Genomic DNA, 20,485 nt, shown 5'->3' on the forward strand with positions numbered 1-20,485 from the left:
AGGCAACTTTTAAATTTAAAAGTTACAGTGATTACCTACTATGAAGTAAACACAAAATTGTCTCTTTACTAAATCACATTGTCTTTTATCCCTATTCTTCAAAATCTATGAATATGTAATGTATTATGCTCTTTCTCTAGATAGGAAGTGGCTATGAGACTTGCCTATAACAAGAGACACATCCACGGGTGGAGAACAGTCAATGCCAGAGGCCATGAGTTAACCCTAAACTTCAGCACCCGTAGGCCTGTGTCCCAACAAGGGTCACTATTTACAAGGCCTTCACCATGCACTTCTACTTCAGCAGCTCTCCTGTGTACAAATGAAATCTCTTCTGGCTTCAGAAGTTCTTACCAAGAAGAAAGAAGACTATGTCGAGTCCCTGGCACCTCCACCAAGGGAGAACCCTGCGAGACAAGCCTGGATTTCGTCTTCTCTCCTTTCACAGGAGAGCTCCCTCTCGGTCCTCTCTCCTCCACCTCTACTTGTCCAGCCTTCGTTCAACCCTCCTGTCTTCTGGACTCTGTACTGATTCTTCTTTCACTCCATATTCAATAACAGCTGATTTTAAAATGCATGGTTTACCATAAACTCCTTTTGCTTAGCCTTCTTTAGGGGGTTTACTGTATTTCGGAGCAGGGATTCCCTAGGGCATGGATTAAAACTTCAGATTCCCAAGGCTTTCTCTGGAAATCCCAGTTTGGGAATCCCTATTGATAGGCTGCTAGGTGCTTCTTATCACCAGGTAAGTTTGGCAAACACTACTCTGGAAGATTAGGTATAAATGTACTCCTATGGTAAATAGGGATCTTCATGCACAGCATACCCCCCCCACACACACACACTTTCCCCTCCAGCCCCACCGCTCCACAGCTCCTCCTTCAGCCTCATCATTGAGCCATACACCTCAAATAGCTCCACACATCTGGTCCTTTACAGTGGCTATACTCACCACTCCTGACATCTCCCTGTGTCATTAAATCTTAAAAACGCCAACCAAGCCGGGCACCGGTGACTCATGCCTATAATCCTACCTACTCAGGAGGCTGAGACCTGAGGATCAAGGTTCAAAGCCAGCCCAGGCAGCCACGTCTGTGAGACTCTGATCTCCATTTAACCATCAGAAAACCAAAAGTGGTGCTGTGGCTCAACTGGCACAATACTAGCCTTGAGCAGAAAAGCTCAGAGACAGCACCCAGGCCCAGAGTTCAAGACCCACAACTGACCAAAACAAACAAACAAACAAAACACCACCAACCAAAGGCCATCAAAACCCTCTGAGGCCTCCCTAACTCATTCAGTCTTCCACAAATATTTCACATGGGCACTGATGACTCCCTTTTCTGAAATACTCTATAACCTGAACGTCGAATGCGAGATCAGAAGAATACATGTTTGTTTACATTCTTGAATCACTTGTTGAAAGTATAACTTCACCAGGAGAGCCTCTGCATTCCACCATTCATCACCTAGACTGTTTAAAAGCCACTATGGCTGGGGCACCAGTGGCCTATAATCCTAGCTACTTAGAATGAAGGGTTCTCAGGATTCAGGCTCAAAGCCAACAAATCCAAGAGACTCTTATCTCCAATTAACCAGCAAAAGCCAGAAGTGGAAGTGTGGTTCAAGTGGCAGAGCACCAGCCTTGAGTGAGAAAAGCTAAGTAAGAGCATGAGGTCCTAAATTCAAGCTCCACTATTGGCACAAAAGAAAAAAAAAAGCCAATAGATACAATGTGTATTAACTGTGCAACTAACCTATGAGATGGTCATTATCCCATTTTCCAGATTAAGAAACTGCTACTTAGAAGTAGCAAAGTGAAGAGGACTTAGATCCACCTGCATCCCCAGCTGTCTGTCTCTTACAGCGGGCTGCCTTCTGCATCTGCAAACCTTCTTAGTCCATGCCCCCATGGCTGACAATGCGCCAGGCATGCGTTGTCCACGCCCTTGCCATGGTGTCCCCCCCCCCCCAACTCCTAGGAAATGACAAGTTACAGAAGTCCAATGTGATTTCCATATTTTTCCCCAGAGTGCCTTGCTAGATGAAGATCTTGGGAGACTGAATTTAAATGGCATGCATTCAGTTAGATGAGGTCTCAAGAGACTGAGATGCTTGGCCCCAGATAGGCATGTGACCCTACATGTCAGTCTCCAGGTGTGGCAATCTGTCAGAAAAGGACAGCCACGAGGGAGAGACTTCAAGCTTCCGAGCGGTGTCACTTTCCTTCATCACTCTCAGTACATAGAAATTTTGGAAGTTTTATTTTACTGGATGGCATTTGTTACAAATGTTAGTTGGTTGAGAAAAGTATATTAAATTTTACCCTCCCAGTCTACTTTTGTAGATCTTTCAACTAAAAAAAAAAAAAAAGGTAGGCAACAGCAACATCCCCAGCCGGTAGAAAGGGTTAAGGTTGAGGTGTTTTGATTAAGCAAATATTCTATTGACTAGAGTTAACCATCTCTATATCTTCAATGAATGAATGATCTTTTAAGTAATTAGAACTCAGTTACTATGTTTAGCTGTACGTTTCCTGATCATTAATTTTCTGGAATGATTTTGAATTCATTTCAGGAAAGGGCAGAGTCTGACTCTGTAATGAGAGAGCTATTGTTTTACCTGTGAAGTACAGAAATTCTAACAAAAGGAATCCTAGTTAGATAAAAGATAATGGAGAAGTTGTCTCAAAATGCCTAGTGAATAAAACAGTTTTTTGATACTATGACCACCACCTAAGATTTCCCACATATGTGTTGTAGCAATTTACCATCTAGGAACATAAACTCTCATCTTAGTTATTTTTCTAGACAAAAGGAAAGAAAAAATGATCTCCCCTAAAGCAAAAGCAAGAACCAAAAAAAAATTTTAATCACTAGTTCAATACCCAGTACTAGAAGAAATAAAAAGATACTGATATCTCACTACATATTATAAACAAAGGACAGAAAATGTTCCTGTTACACAGCTTATGAAGAACTAGTAGTCTTTCTCAATGTTCTAAAAGTGTACAAATATTAAAAAAATGAGCCTTATGCATATTAGATTTGATCCAATGTTACAGGTGAGCACAAGTCTGAAAACTCCGTGCCCAAGGTCAGTCACATCATGGAGACTGAGAAGAAAAAGGAGGAAAGCAGTTTCTGGTTCCACACAATGCTACGTGCACAGGGGAGGCCTCTATCTGTGTAACAGTCTTCAGGACAACTTTGAGCTGTAGATTTTCCTTTACTCTGCAGATGCAGAGGCTGAAGCCAGCAGGCTGTAGTAAAACTGGGCCTTGGCCCCACGGGTGTCTCCCAGATCTGGGTCCTTTTCAATGAAAATGTGACCTTACCAGTCGGGTCTTCTGGCTCACCATGCCAGATCTTAGCCAGTAATTCATGAAGATGAAAGGGCTCACTGCAAAGTTCTGCTCGCATCACCAAAAAAAATCATACTTGCCTAAACGCAAGCCATGGAAAACTAGGGGACATATGTAGAACATCAACAAAAAGGCAAAAATTACTTCCAGCCTCTCTCACCCGTGTGTGAAGACCCAGTGACGCTCCCCAAGGTTAATCACACCCTAAGGAGGATTCGGGCAAAATGGATCCTGAGTTCATCATGGAAAACTGTTTGCCACATTAAGCAATTTTCCTAATTAGACTCACCATTACATTTACAGACATATGTCTGTATACTCTTACATCGATAGCATAATGAAAAGAAGTCCCATCTCCACATTCGGAACATATGTACATAGTTCAAGACAACATTAAAGGCCAAATGAGACAATTTTAAAATTTAAGAGCCTATCTGTAACCAAAAAAAACTAAGTTTCAGCTAACAGATCTACTGATTATTAAAGCAGTAATGAATATAACAAACTGTTCGTAAAACACAAGTAATTGTATCCCTAGAGGAGGTATTACAATTTTAATAGATAAATAAATAAATATATTCTGAATAGAGCATTTATATCTAGGCACACAGCACAGAATACAAAATTCTGACTATCTATCTTTAAAAGAAAAAAAAAAAAAGGCGGGTATCAGTGGCTCACACCTGTAATCCTAGCTACTCAGGAGGCTGAGATCTGAGGATCTTGGTTCAAAACCAGCCCAGGCAGAAACATCTGTGAGACTCTTATCTCCAATTAACCACCAGAAAACCAGAAGTGGTGCTGTGGCTCAAGTGGTAGGGCACTAGCCTTGAGCTGAAGAGCTGAGGGACAGCGCCCAGGCCCAGAGTTCAAGCCCCACCACCAACAAGAAAAAAAAATGAAATTTTTGTGGCTTCCGTTTATAGATTTTTTTTTAATAGACTTACTAAAAATGGTCCATAGTTGGGTTATGTGAAGCGCAGCAGAAGCACAAATGTAGAGAGCAGGGTGTTGGCCTCAAACCTGGGAGCAGGGACTAGAACTTTGGTCAGGCAGGCGGCAGGCCCTCTGGGCCTCCTTTCAGGATTCCCCTCTCCAGGCCTCCGCTTTCCAGGAAGCTCAGAGACTTTCCCATTGCACAGCGGGGGTGCGAAAGTGGTTTGCTTTCATTTTAATGAGGAGCTAGATTTCAAGGAAACCCCATAGCTGCTTTTTTTGCTTGTCACTGGGAAAGTAGTGAATTGCTCAGAACTACACAGGGATGACTTTTAGCAGATTAAAGCAGTTTATATGATTTTTCTGCTGTGACATAAAAAATACTTTTCAAGGCCAAATTAAAAACAGATGTCAACATGTGAGAATGAATAAAAAGTTCTCCTATTACCCTCCCCTACCCCTCTCCCCAAACAAACAAGCAAACAATAAGGATTCTAAGAAACTCCCTGTGGGTGGAGTAGGGCCCCCCCCCCCCCCCCCGAACGCGCTTATCAGTGCAGACTATTCTTCGGGAACCAGGACAATGAGAAGAAAACCAGCACATGTATCTTACAATGTATGGCACCATAAGGCTGTGAAAGATGCACTGGAGGGATTCAGCAAGTGCTGTTCAGCCAAAAATCAATTGAGAAATCAGCGTGATAACAGAGCATGAGGTGCCCTATAATAGCCTTAAGACCCCCAAGGCGATTCCAGCCCCTTTCATCTGCCACACTGCACAGACTCCAGGGGACTTCACTTCCTCTCCTTGACTGCTAAGCCCTTCTGCATCTCCTACCTACTGTTTGGCTCTCCCTTAGAAAGGGGGCTGACAAGAAATGATGATGTTTTCAAGTGGTTTTTGAGAATTTTTATTCTTATCCTCTCTTGACATCAACACTGAAATGTACCCTGTGCTATCTTACCAGTCAGGGAAAATTCCCACAGTCTCACCTTGTCACGCGTAATATCAGAACAACCTAATGAGTGATAGTCTTTCATTTTGAATGCCTTAACTAACATGCCTTCCACTGGCCCCTTAACAAAACCACAGTTCAGGCTTCTGCAAATGAGACAGAGGAGCAATTAACAGCATTGTTATAAATATCCACATATATTTTATAGCAAGATTTCATCTCAATATTTCTTCAATCACTTCCTCCCAGTGTCTGGTTTTGTTCAAGTTATGTGTCTACTTGGCATTTGGTGCAAATCTGTCCCTCAGTCACAAGTGCTGGCATTTTTACCTAAGCTCAAGCTCAAAATGACTGGTTGAGTTCACCTTGCTTGCTAGCAGGATTTCCTCATAATAAAAACATCTCACTTGCAAACTTTTGGATCTGACATGAGACATACCACCGACTCAGTAGTGACACATCGGAGCCTGAGGAGGGCATACAGAAGCACGGGATCCACATGAGGGAAGGAAGAGCTAATTGGGAGTCCGCTTCCCTGTGATTATCAGCTTGTTTATGGGGAGGGAGGGCTTTTCCGAATGGCACTGTAAATTCATCCCTGATTATGGCGTTCACACCAAGGCTCATTTCCACACGCTCCCTGAAAGCCCCCACCTAGTCCATTTTGTCTGGTTATAAAGGGTTGTGCACTGTTTGCAGAGAATGACAGTTTTTCGTGCTTTGATTTTCTCCAGTTTCAGGGAAAATTAATCAGTTGCACAAGCCAGTTGTCAGATTTCACTTCCCTCGTGGCAGAAAGTACACATATTCATTGTCTTCTATAAGAATAAATTTTAGTGATTTTCCCCATGTCAATGTGAATATTAGACTGACCCAATTAATATGAAATGCTTCTATGTTGCTGGAACAGACAGCGCTACAGAGAGAACCATTTGCACAACCTGCTCATGATTATGGGCCATAAGGACACAAAGATGGCACGCACATTTGTGGACCATCTGAATTCTTATAGTGAGAGGGAGGGGGAAGGGGGGCGAGCGGCATGACGTTTGCTTGACTGTCGTGGGTCATGTTTTTTAATCCACAGTATTGGACATGTAACACAGCAACAAGAGCTGATCATTTTGTTTAATCACCTTTTGGATCTTTGCCAGATGGTCTCCATTGAGAGCGCGGCAAACAGAGAGAGATGAACTGCATCTAACATGCCACCAGAGCTTTCCCGTAAATGTCTGAGAACTGATTCCAACAAGAATTCAGTCTCAGAGCAGAAAGGGATACATTTAAAAACTATGTGCATTAACTATACTTTTCCCCATAGATCCTCACTTGGCATGAATAATTTACCCACTCTTATGCTAATGGGATCATGAAAGTATCCCTCTGTCTTACTGCAGCTATCCTCAGCTTTCAGTAATTACCCCACCCAGTGAAAATAACATGGCTTCTACGTTGAATGCCCCACTCATACCTGACAATTCAAAAGATCATGGCTGACAGTGGAAGGATCTAGAACTGGACAGAGACACCCTAGTAGCCTAGGGAAAAGTACAGCCCCTAAGTAATGCTAGTAGCAGGTAGAATGCATGGGGATGGGAAGCTGGAAGAAGAGCCAAAAGGAAAAAAAAAAAATCCCCCCTCATCAAGCCTGTCTTTCCTTCACTTATTCTTGGAATTTTACTTAAATAAGAAGGGGTGGTTCTTCTATCACTGTGAGAAACATTTGTGACCAGACTCGTTTCTAAGGGAAAACAGCAAGCCATATCTAACAAAAAGACCCATGATTATCCCTAAAATACATCTTTATGAAGTATTTATTTTATCAGAGTTTGTAAAAATCTGAATACTGAGAAATCCCCTACATTTTTGCTTTTGAGGGAGAAAAAGAATTACAAAGGAAGGAGGAGGAAGAGAAGGAGGAAGAGGAGGAGAAAAAGGACTCATTTCAACCTCTGTCCACAAAACTCCATGTTAGGTAGTTCACTGTGTAGAAATCAGGCTAAAACATCTGTGAAAGAGAGCTATGAAACAGCAGGGAATGAGGCTGGTTTATTGTTTATCTTTTGTTCATGAGGCAGTATTCAAGTTTAATTACTACTCTAAATTAAACTCTAACTGCCATCAGGAGACAACCCTTTACATGACTAAGTTAAAAAAAAAATCTAGAAATCCCAACTCTAGTTTCTAAAGTAAGTTGATACATATAGGAAGAAATTACTCAAAATTAACAGCAATTATAGAAAGCTTTTAAGCATTTATGGGCACCATTACATGTTCCTAGACCATTCATTTATTAGAAGGGTTTAATTTTATTTCTAATGGTTACTACTCTAGTAAGTTCAGAAGAAAGCAACAGAAAATTATTTGAGTGTTTTCTGATGATTGAAGGATAGTTTTTTTTTATTTTATTGGAGGGGAAGAGAAAGAAAATGCATTATTAATATTCTGTATACAGCAGCCTCTTCTGTGGTCATGTTCCATGATCAATTATAGTGTCAGAAAAAATTTTGATACAATTAGGAGGATAGGAAGAAAAAGAAATGTCATTGTATTTATCATAACAGTAAATGACCAGTTTGGGAGGAACTTAGCTCTAGGAAAAATAAAAGTTAAAAGCAGCTAGCAAAAGATTATGCCAGCTGGCACCTGTCACATTGTATTTAGGGTTATTTTAAAGAGATTGCCACCACTTGCATTGACAAGACTTTCCCTAGACTGAGGAAGAAATCCCAGAAGAACATAGCCAGGACCCACAGAAAGTGGATTTGAGGTATTCCTCACCCTTCTTTTCAATATTTAAGTAGGCTATCTTGATGAGGGAAACACTATTTAAAACTATAACAGGCGTTACCAACTCAAAAGTGTAGTACTACTACTGTCTTAGGGGTCCTGTATGCCTTATGAACTTGCATTCACTCCTAGAGGAGAATTCGTGGGTTCCGACCCCATGACTGCTGCAGAACTGTATGAAATCTAGAACTACATGAAATCTGTCCGTGGAGTCCTAGCCTGACTGGCCGGGTAGGAGACAGAGCCCTCAGTGGAGGGCTGGGGGGCTGCGAAGGGAGGCGCAGCGGCCACGCGGCCTGGGGTGGACTGTGTCTGTGCTGAAGCTGAGCTGGGTCTGGCAACAGTATGGTTAACGTGTGTGGGGTGTGCAGTGTGAGCTCAGCAGTTACTGGGCCAACTGTCTCGGTATTTCTGGGAAGCCTGCCTATTCACAGTGCAGGGATTGTTCAGTTGCTGCAAAATGTACAAAATGAATTTTACAAAAATGAATTGTAAGGAAGGCCCCATTACAACGATTCTACAGCAAAGATGTCAACATCAATTTTTCTTTCATGCATAGCTAATGATTAAAACAGCATATTCCATTTGCCTAAGACAATTTATTTCATATTGGCACATCAAAATATTGAAATACAAAGTTATCTTTAGTCTACCCTTTTTATTCATTGCTGCTGAACCCATACCATTGTTCAAACCAGAAAAAATAAAACAAACTTGGCACGAAATACTTAAAACAAAGGCTCATCAATATCCTCCAATTTGTCAACATCTCAATTACAGCACTGCAAAAAATGTAAATTTCATGTGCTCTACACACTGAGGGGGGTATTCTCCTGCCAATTCACATGCGTGACTCCCATCAGCAGTAATGGGAGTTACACACACCCATCAATAATAATAATACTTTGTACATACACTGTGCCTTTCATGTAAGCCTCTCAGGGTGCTCTAGAAACAAGGCGGCCGCTTCCTAGTCTTCAGTCTGGCAAAACTACACACTGAGATGCAGAGCAGCTTGTGGCTGAGTCCCCGCCTTCCTGTCAAGCCTCACTTTCTGATGGGAAACCAGACACAAAGAGTGCCCGTGACTTCCCCAGAATCCCAACCCAAATTCTAGCCTTGAAAAACCAGCTTTCCTTCCTCATTCCTGTGGCCAACAGGACAAACGTCCTCCCCCTGGCTGCTTTTACCAGCAGAAATCAAGTGAATGAAACGTCTGGTTCATATTTACATCATTCACTAGGAAGAATGTGCTACTGGAGAGATGTAGCAAAGTCAGTGTCTACATTTCAGAAAGTTTATTTCTTGCACTATTTTAATCAATTTATTTTTATTTTCCTCCTTTTGGTTTCTGGCATCTTTTCCTAAGGAGGAAAAGATGACCTTTCACCTGTGAAACTGTTTCTTTCCCTATCAGATCATAAAACAAGGTGTTTTTAGGTAAAGATTTGTATGAATCATTATTGTGAAAATACCCTCAAAAATCATAAAGCAACATAAATGCATGTATTGTTTTATAGCATATGGCTATTAAAATTTAATTTAAAATGTGTATGAAAACATTGTATTTAGTACAATTCATCCCTGTTTTTTCTGTTTATCATAATTTGTTTTGAAAATGAATCATTTTACAGTTTTCCATATGCCTGTTGTGCTAATAAATTCTGAATAAGCAGAAAAACTCTTTAGTAGACTGCAAACGTAATTTTCAGTGAAACATTATAATCTACTTAATACAAAGAACATAGTATTTCCTTCCTAGGTTTTCCATTCTGCACCAACCCTAAGCTTTAGCCTGTGATAAGCATACGTGATTTCAGTCAATGTCGCTGTTGACTTTGCCCTGCAGCAGATAATTCATCTTTCCTACGGAAAGCTACTCTGGACAATCCAGTGGGACGAAATGTCAAAATATCTTGAAAAGATGTTTAAGAGACCAAGAGGAGCAGGAGTATGACAAAATATACCACCCAAGTCTAGTCTTCAGATTTTATTCTGCTGTGAAAATACCAAGAGTATCCTTATCCATGTTTTAACTAAAACATGTGGTAAACCAGGGAGGGCACTTCCCAAACACTCTTCCCTTCACAGGAAGCCTACATTGTCTCTCTCAAGCTTTAACGTGGTGAAAAGACTGACTTCCTAGTGCCTGTGCACAAAAGCTACCGTGTCCATCTTTAATCCCATAGAGATATGATTAGAGGAATAAAATCCTTTAGGGATCAAATCCTTCCACATGGGGATAAGCGGTTATACTCTCCCACACTGAGAGGCGGTGCCCTGCTTCTATCTGAGTCTCACAGCTCTTTGCTTCCTTCAACTCACTGCCCCCCACCAGCAAAAAAAAAAAAACAAAAAAACAACTAAGTCACAAAAACGATAAAACTTCACACTTTGCTTGCTGGGTTAACTATTCACACTTTGCTTGCTGGGGTTAGGAGCGGAGTCTTCTGTGTCTGTCCCGCATCCTCTTCTCTCTGGCTCCTCTTGCCATAACTCAGCCTACCCAACAGAACCCGTCAGTTTTAAATTTCAGTTGGGACCTTGGTGACCTGTTAATGAATCTACAGAGAGGAGCAAAACTCACAGTGTTGAGTTATGCCTGGTGTTGCTCGCTGACTTGGAGTCAGAAATGCTTGAAGCGTTAACGTAATTGCAAGAATGTGAAAAATGAAGCTGGGCTCCTGAGCAAGTGAAAGGTCAGAGACAGCCTCACACACAAGAAGTCTCTGGAAGATGGCCTCATTAGGCCAGTAAGTCCGCCTCTCCTCTCTCCTCTTTTGTACTATGTGTAGGGTGTTTTGTTTTTATTAATAGATACATTTCACCCTTTTGTCCCTTTTGGGGGAGAGGAGGAGGGTGGAACAATACAAAACCTTCTGGGTTTAAACACACCAAGGAATCCACAGTTAACTGTGTGCACAGGATCTATGTGCAAGTTACCTTCACAGTGTCTTATAGTTTTGTTTGTAACGGATGCAATAAAAACAGTATGCAAACCCCAAATAAAAACAACAAGCAAGTCCCTCTACAGCCACATCAGACTTCTCACCCCTGTGTCAGCCTCAGCTTGCTTCCCCGGGCTCTTGACGTGGTCAGTGAAAGCGCATCTTCCTAGTCTCTCCTGGAAATCTGCACACCCCAAATCCCTGGCCGCAAACTGTGAGGAAAGTCGCTCTCCTTACACCAACTGCCCTTTTAACATGGCAGACATAATGACATTACAAGCTGGTAAGCTATCCTCTATGTGAAAGCCTGTCTAACACTTAAACACTGTGCCCATAAACACAGTCGTAATAGAGATGAAACTGACCTATGAGATCAGACACCACCTAATGTAAAATATTAAAAAGTAAAATCTATACACTTTCCTGGCCCACACTCACTAATGCCTCTTCCTTTAAATGATCATTTTAGCCATAGAGGAGGCATCCTCACCAATATATAATTGCTCTCTGTGCAGTAGGTAGACTTTCAATGGTAATAATTCACCCCAACTTGCAGCAGGCTTCCTTAACATCTATAGCTGCTGTCCTCCTGCCCTCTGGTTATTCAAAATATTAGGAATTGTGACCAAGTCACCATGTCAGCTGACTAGAAAAACGAACACTCCCCAAGGAGTTTCAAAACCCATCATCCCAAGATGCGACCGCATGTAAAATCTCCCCCGTATCTATCTACGAACACATTTTCACATCGTTTGTCCCTTAGAGCATAATTGATTACACAGAACTCTTGTGGCTTGATATTATGAGTAAATATTCTACTTATAATTCAAAGTACTGAATTTCAGCAATAAAGTAGGTCCATCCTTCCATTTACTTATACACACCAGAGGGTAGATAATCAAATTCGTAAAAGAACTGGCAGAAATAATCAATTACTATTGTAATTCCTATTTAGAGACTGACAGCGCATTGTATTCTTTTTTTAAGTAAAGTAAGAAGAAATCCTGTCTTCCGGAATGACAGCAGATGTATTTCCTTACCTGTCCTTCTCCTGTTTACCCAGAAGCGGAGGTACTGACCCCACAAAACACGCAAGCCATTTGAGCCATGCCTACTCGGCACAAGTTGATGCTTGCCCTTTACCTTGCTCACTGCTGTTGTCGCCACTCTGGGAAGCGTGGCCCCCACTGGAGGGTCCCGGGGTGCCTGCTGAGTGGGTTGAGGTTGCATCATCATGGTCTCGCCAAGATGAAGGGTTCTGGTGCCAGGATGCCAAGGAATTTCCCCACAGTTACCATTTCGCAGTATATGAAGAGCCAAGAGGAGAGGAGCAAAGGGAGACAAAAACGTGTACTTATTAGTATTTGCACAAGTAGGCACACATGCACTCCATGTTACACGGTGCTGTTTTCAGTTACAGGTACAAAATGGAGCTCCAGAACTCGATTAACCCTCACTTTGGTGTATACATCTGTTAAGGCTAACTGAAATATGCATGTAAATGGTGCATTTTACCATATTCAAATGAAGACCACGATAAAGTTCAGTTTTTAAAGTAAGAAAATATTGAAATTATCTTTTCAACTTCTGATACCTTAATCAAGGCACATCCCCCACCAATCGGTCCCCAAGGCTCCTGGATACTAACTATTTCAAAACATTAATATCTATATAACTAACACCTCCCTTAGTAAAACCACAGGCTGAAGAATATATGGGACAGCTCTTCACATTTTTCACGTGTGCAGCCCTAGGATAACCTGTGTGAGCTCCCAAAAACATCATCAGCTAATCCTGTAACCAACTGATGCAATATTAATCATTACATTAATACCCAATAAATTATCAATCGCCACTTAATTTGCAAATAATAATTTGCACGAATTTTCAGTCGTGGGGCTTAAACTCTGGGCCTGGGCGCTGTCCCTCAGCTCTTCAGCTCAAGGAGAGTGCTCTACCACTTGAGCGACAGCGCCACTTCCGGCTTTTTCTGTTTATGTGGTGCTGAGGAAATCGAACCCTGGGCCTCATGCATCTGCGAGCAAGCACTCTACCACTGAGCCACCTTCCCAGCCACAAATAATTTTTAAATGAAAGAGATGTGAGCTACCTTCCATCTAGTAAGCTAGCTAGACAGAAAATTTCTCTTAAGCACCACAGAAGTTCTAAATCACTGAGTAGTGATTTTTCCCCCCCTGGGAGAACTACTTATTTCCAAGGACATGCAAAGCAGAATGAACGTTATAGCTCATGATACTTTGCTGAATATATTTTTTGCCTGTTTCCTCTCCCCTTTCCTGATCCTTCCAATCCTCCGCTGTTGCTTAAGGAAAACAGGAATTCTAATGTACAGGAAGGACTTTATCAGCACCCCTCGAAGGGAAGCAACACATGCAATTTCCTCTGGCAGAAATGAAGGGTAGACACCACACATGAAATACAGCAGACTTGAGACCAGAGCTGTACTCCTGCCACCTGTATACAACAGCTTCAGAGAAGTCTACTGGACCACTGGCAAAGGGAATTCTTTGGGGCACCCAAAATGTAAAGCAATGTCAATCTCCCAAAATATGCCGTGCATCCTAGTAGAACCTGTAGCAATCCAGACAGACCTACAAGTATATAAGCAGCACTCAACCCTCATGACCAAATGAAAATAATCTAGCCAAGTTGCCATTACACAGTTTATTAGGAAAAAAAAATACAACCCTGTCATTCTTCTGAACATAAACTCTGTGACATACATATACAAAAAATAGTATCAAAATAAAACAGGAATACAAGGTGAGAAAAAGTAAGAAAATACTCATATTTAGAACACAGAGATTATAAATTAATATTTAGCATTTTCAATAGATTTTTAACACAACCCACAGCTCTCTGGATTAACAACATCCATATCAAAAATGCTACAGCCTGCCATCAGCAAAAACCCTGAGCAGAAATTTAGTGACTCTAAATATGGTACAGGATCCATCTTTAATATAAAGATATGCTAGAAGAAGTAAATTAGGGAATGAGTAAAATAAAACCAAATCTTCTAATTGTCTATATTCAGACAAAGTTACTTCTATGATCTCTCTTTTTTTTAAAATCTAAGTTAGAAAACACTCCAATGGTTTCAAGCTAATGGCAGACAGAATGCTGGGGCTCTTCAAGCCATACAGTCACTTCTTGTCTGCTGTTTTACCGGATGGTAATCTGATAAAGAGCTAGAAGAATTATAGGAAAGAGAGGAAGAGGGGGAGGGGAGGAGGAGGGAGAGGAACAGAAGGAGGAACGGAGGGAGGAAGACAGAAAAGGAGGGAGGGGGAGTAATAGCATGAGTTTAGTCCTGTAACAGCACAGGCTAGAACCTTCTCTGTATTTGTATTAACTGCAGTAAATTCACCTAAGCTAAACTTTTCAGTGTACACAGCAAGTGATGTTAATTTTATGCACTGCAGGCTTTTTATTAAGCTGGCTGCTATAAAAGCTCCTTACCCCTTGTGAAAATTACAATAATTAACCACTAACACCTCAACTATGTTTTAAGGCAAATGTCTTCCAATAGCTATTACATAATCGTCCGCATGAAGCTCGAGCGAGTCTTTCTATGTAGGCAATACAGGGATTTTCAGGACTCCTGCTCAAACACTGGTTTGCTCATACCAGGCAAATCTGTACTAAGTTTCAAAGGCAGGTCTCATCAATTCCTTAATTCATAATTCAGTGTATTTCCTTCCTTGCTGTTCTCTTCAAGGTGTTCTCCAAAGTACACAGTTGAAAAGAAAGATACATGTACCAAAATTACTTTTAAGAGTAAGTGGTAGAAGCAGCGCTGTGGCTCAAAGTGGTAGAGCGCTAGCCTTGAGCGTAAGAGCTCAGGGACAGCTTCCAGGCCCTGAGTTCAAGCCCCAGAACCAGGGAGGGAGGGAGGGAGGGAGGGAGGGAGGGAGGGAGAGAGGGAGGGAGGGAGGGAGAAGAGAGAAAGAAAGAAAAAGAAAAAAATAGTGGTTTCTCCAAACAAGTTATATTAGTCCCCAAATTTTTTCATGTTCCTTCTCTTGCCTACCATTCCCCTATTCTTTCCTCTTCTCTCCATCTCTCAAAAACATTATTCTGGAAGAGTCTCACCTCTACTGCCATAGTATCACCAGGTGTTATGTTCTGTGTTGTGGGCTGGGATGAACTATGGAGCGTCACATGATAGCTATGTAACTTGAAAGAAGGCAGGAGGAATAGATTCAAGGCTGAGGAGTTACCCTGGTGTCTGTACTTGGTTATACATGGTGATGTCATCATACATACAGACGCACTGAGACTCTGGTCAGTAGAAAAAAAGTTGGTCCTCCCTTGGTCATAAAATATAGTAACCCAAGCCGGGTGCCGGTGGCTCATGCCTATAATCCTAGCTACTCAGGAGGCTGAGATCTGAGGATCACAATTCAAAGCCAGCCCAGATCATGGTTCAAAGCCAGGAAAGTCTGTGAGACTCATATCTCCAATTAAAAAAAAAAAAACAACAGAAAACCAGAAGTGGCGGTGTGGCTCAAGCGGTAGAGCGCTCACCTTGAGCTGAAGAGCTGAGGGACAGCGCCTAGGCCCAGAGTTCAAGCCCCATATGACTGGCAAAAAAAAAAAAAAGTAACCCACAAGGACAACATAGAACATTGCCCATAATGCTGGGATTTTCAAATTAGAATATTTGTTTGTATCACCACTCCTTCTTTTCTTCCTAGAGAGTTTCCAAGTTTACATCCTTCAAGAATAAGTGCCTGGCTTTCTGCCAAATTAGATTCAGGAGTTTAGTAAATCCTGAAACCAAAGTGGCATACGAAATCACGTAAAAACACATGACGTCTGTTGAAGAATAGAGAGATGATCTCTGTGCGTGTGAGTGCAGACTCTAGAGGTATGTGCATTCCACATCATGTGTCCTGTTCTCCAGCACAAGTATCAAGAAGAAACCCCAGGGCACAAGGAGAACATGTTTCTATTCCCAGTGGCTTCCATAATTGGGAGTCAAATATGGTACACTTCTTACTGTGACGTAATTGTGTTAAAGAACAAGAGTTACCAGGAGCAAAGCAGTGAATACTGAGTGAAGCACAATGGAAGGAAAATAGACACAAGAAGCTCTGTCTCCAGGGGCAGTACTTTCTATTTGCTGGGCCACGGACTCGAGCTGATAATGCAAGTTGTAATTAATATAAAAGCAGAGACAATATGGGCAGAGCTGCTTGTCGGGGGGCCACAGGAGAGCACGCGGCTGCTCTCCTCGGTTCCTCATTTAGACACGGCTTTCCCTAGGAAATACCATTCTGCCAGCGTGTTCTCCCTTGAAAGTTAAAAAAAAAAAAAAAAAAAAAAAACAAAAACTGATGTAGCACTGTCATTGAATTCCGCTAAATCTAGCAAACAGTGAAGAGGAAAAGGGAGTCTGGACAGAGGAATGAAAGCCTATGTGCACCTCTTTTGTTGAGGGTGCAAATACTGTGCAGTTGTCACATTTAAAGCCAAGGTGGCATTTCTGGGAGGGTATAGCCTACAAGATAATGCTTTAGGAAATCCTGGGAAACTGTAGGTTATTTCCCTATTTTAAGTGATTTCATACAGTGCATGATTTTTCCCTGGGGTCACTGGGGTAAACCGTGTCAGAGTTTCTAAAAGAACACAAAAACAGAGTGAGGAAGTAAAGTATACTAAGCTTCAAGGACAAAACAGAAGATTATAACACGCCCACGCTCCGACTAAGCTTTGACGCTCAGCCTGGACCCCCAGGACCAAGGTGACTGCGCAGGTGTAGTGCAGGGGACAAGGCAGCTGTGTGCAGGAAGACTCCCGGGCCACGCCTCTCCTCTCACTGACCTAGGGACTGGGGCCAGCATTTCTCCTGGGACTCATTTCCTTCACTCATTCACATGAAGATGCTACACAAAACAATCCTCACAGCCATCTCCACTTATTTCTACTATAATTACATATAACATAACCGTTAGATTTTTCTAGAATATGAACTCAAGTGAAAGATTGTATTATTTGCAAGAAACAGTAAAAGTAATCCAGGATATGGACTTGACAGTAAATAGAAAGATAATTTAGTCAGTAAAAGGATAACATATTGGTATCAATACATGTGACTAGTACTGTTACTTATTTCTTGTGATGTCATGATAGTTTAAGTCCTAATTAGCAATGTGACTTTTTTTTTTTTTGGTCAGCCGGGTGGCTTGAACTCTGGGCCTGGGCACTGTCCCTCAGTTCTTCAGCTCAAGGCGAGCGCTCTACCACTTGAGCTACAGCGCCACTTCTGGTTTTCTGGTGGTTTATTGGAGATAGGAGTCTCATGGACCTTCCTGCCCGGGCTGGCTTTGAACCGCGATCCTCAGATCTCAGCCTCCTGAGTAGCTAGGATTACAGGGATGAGCCACCAGCGCCCGGCTGCAATGTGACTTTTTAAATATATAATTTTTTATTGTAAAGAAACTGTACAGAGGGGTTACAGTTACATGAGTTAGGTAATGAGTTCATTTCCTATTGAGCATTGTTACCCCCTCCTTTGTTTTTCCCCTAATGTGATTTTTTTTTTAATGAGATGAAAACTCCTATCCTGGAATGTTAAAGTCTATGAAAATTAAAAATTATTGTGTTGTTTAAATAAATGTTATTCTGAAGTTGGCATAAGAACTCAGGACCTGTGTGTACTTCAGAACCTGGGCTAACTCCTCAAAATGTATGCAAGCCGAGGGCTCCATGAGCTTCCCACAGGCATCTTTTTGTTAAACTTAGGAATTAATGTGTGAGCAAATCTCAGTTATAAATACCCTTTGCAAATACCCTTTCCATTTAACAGAATAACTTCCAGAGAAGACATGAACGTGTTGGTAGTGCAAAGGCACATTATAAAATATCCCCTGTGAAGCCAGACCCGGGTGGCTCACGCCTGTAATCCTAGCTACTCAGGAGGCAGAGATCTGAGGATCACAGTTCCAAGCCACCCAGATCAGGAAAATCTTCAATTAACCACCACCAAAAAAAAAAAAAAAAAAAAAAAAAGCACCAGAAGTAAAACTATGGCTCAAGCGATAGAGCACTATGGTTCAAGTCATAGAGCAGTAGTCGTGAGCAAAAAAAATCTCAAAGATAGCATCCAGACCCTAAGTTCAAGCCCCAGGAGCGGTACAGAAACAACAAAACAAAACAGCCTCCTATGACTTCAGATTGCAGTGGGATAGTGCATAAAATATTCAATATGAAAAAAATGTGAAAACAAATTTAGAAAATGACTTCAAATAATGCCATTTCAATCTGATAGTGAATTTTCATCTATATGTTTGTCAAGAATACCTACATTGAATTTTATTTCATCATCACAGTTACCTTGAAAACATACTATAAATATTACCAATAAGAAATCCACAGGAAAGTTACCAACAACCAGCAACTCAGCAGTAACACTAAAGGGTGAAACCGGCAGCCCCCAGCAGAGCTCAGAGGCGGAGCTCTATGGGAACAGGTCCCCAGAGGCTTTGGAAAACAACACTCATAATATCTAATCTTACACAACAACATAAGAATCTAGCACATGAAATTAATCGTTCATTTTATTAATATTACTATCAAACCTTGTTTCTGTCTTGATTTCCAACAGACCAACAACTTGGTCGTGAACTGCTCAGTGTTACTCCCTTCTAATTTCTCAGGTAGTGTAGAATTATCTCCAGGCACTTGCCCGTATTCTGTCAAGAGCAAGACCTGGAGATTCTCTCCCTGACCTAACAGGTTCCTTTAAAGTAGTACAGATATAAACAAATTGAAATATTCAGACGTGAAGAAGAACACAGAAGCACAGCCACTCTTAAATTATGGCACAGAAATTAAAACTAATTTTCTCTTATTAGGGATATTAGTAAAGCCAGTCAATTTTAAGGTATTTGACACACTCACAGGCATTATATTTTCTTTCCTCTAATTATTCCAAAGAAACCAAAATGTTGTTTTTTATGACTAATAACTAGGAACAATAACATAATTGTTAAACTGTAAGCATGTCACACAAATAAACTTAGCTTATGGAATATATTGTTTCATGTATCTAAACCTTATCTAATGATAAATCTGTACCATAAATATAAATTTCTTTTGCACTAGATCTACAGACTTGACCTAAAATGATTCAAATGCACGTGTCTTTTACTGATTTTACAAAAATACTGCAAACTAGGAAAAGCATGAAACAATTTTTTTAAATTGCTTTCTTGGCATGTTTATTTTAATCATGATAAATCTAAATGTCTGGGAAACTCAACATTAACTGCAGTTGGAAAACAGACTTGTTTCCTTGCTTTGAGTATCATATATATTTTTTCTCTATGGTATTCCAAAGAATATTGTAATAACATTTCCTACCTATAACCATTATTTTATATGACAGTAGGAAAGTAAGGTGAAATATAGTACAATATTAAATATATAAGCATTCATTATGACTGTTATAAATGCTTTACTGAACACAATAAAATAAAAGCCAATGTTGCACATTTTGTTTTCTATTTAATTTCAGACTTCCTCTCGTTATGCACATCACATGTGTTAATTAATAAATGTACAAATGTACAAGACCGTCTGTCTTGTCTTCCCTTAATACTTCTATAGTACAGCAAGATATTTATATGACATGGAATATAAAATAAGCATGATTTGTCAAGGAATAGTACACAAAAAATTCATTCTTAAAAGGCTGCCAATAATACTTGGTGTGAAGATATTTATATCTATTACTTCTGTCTCTATTTCCAAGTTCTTTAATAATAAAGTTGAAAACCATATTAGCAATTAATATGCTGCCCTTGATGCTTCTACTTTGTTTTCCAGCTCACCAAATTACACACTCATTTTTTCTTTTTCATTCTCTCTTCTTGCCCACTCCTACACACACACACACACACACACACACACACACACACACACACACACACACACACACACACACACGGTAGTTTGATACCACTTAGTAAGGATAGAGGTATATATGTTTGGGGGTGTCAAACAGCTGTCACAAACTGTCACCTCCACAAGAGAAAGCTTGGCGCACCACAAATTAAAGTAAGATTCTTTTTTAGCTGTCATTATTCATAGCCAATAAGTTGAAATGCTCTCAACATTTCATGTGCAAATAAAACCAGGAGGAAGCTCAGTAGATCAGAATAGTGGACCAACAGATAAAACGGAGAAACAACAGGCTGTCCCAGCCCTTCTGAAGTGGCTCCCCTCACCCCAGCACTGGCACTCACCAAATGAGATCCAGCCTGGGGCAATGCATTAAATATGCATATCAAAGCAAATGAAAAAATAAACCTGAAGATTCAAATTGGACACATTTACATGTGAAAATGCCCTACTCCTACCGCTTCAGGTAGCTGTGTATGTGTGTGTGTGTGTGGGGGGGTGCTTTTTATGGCTGGAGCTTGCTTAAGGGAGCGTGAATTCGCAGGAGAGGGTAAGGTGTT

The 20,485-nt window shown here is 40.9% G+C and overlaps 1 protein-coding gene across 14 annotated transcripts in view; it reads right to left on the reverse strand.

Moving 5' to 3' along the window:
- The window catches only part of Meis2 (Meis homeobox 2), a 411,350-nt gene that overhangs the window by 157,686 nt on the left and 233,179 nt on the right, over positions 1 to 20,485 (reverse strand). For all 14 annotated transcript variants that reach the window (XM_070005731.1, XM_070005729.1, XM_070005736.1 and 11 more), the window contains one exon: positions 12,138 to 12,252. In XM_070005731.1, coding sequence (XP_069861832.1) covers positions 12,138 to 12,252 — 115 coding nt within the window. The remainder of the gene's footprint in view (positions 1 to 12,137; positions 12,253 to 20,485) is intronic.

The sequence above is a fragment of the Dipodomys merriami genome, unplaced genomic scaffold, assembly GCF_024711535.1.
Source record: "Dipodomys merriami isolate MVZ:Mamm:240054 unplaced genomic scaffold, mDipMer1.0.p SCAF_69, whole genome shotgun sequence".
NCBI classification, from domain to species: Eukaryota; Metazoa; Chordata; class Mammalia; order Rodentia; family Heteromyidae; genus Dipodomys; species Dipodomys merriami.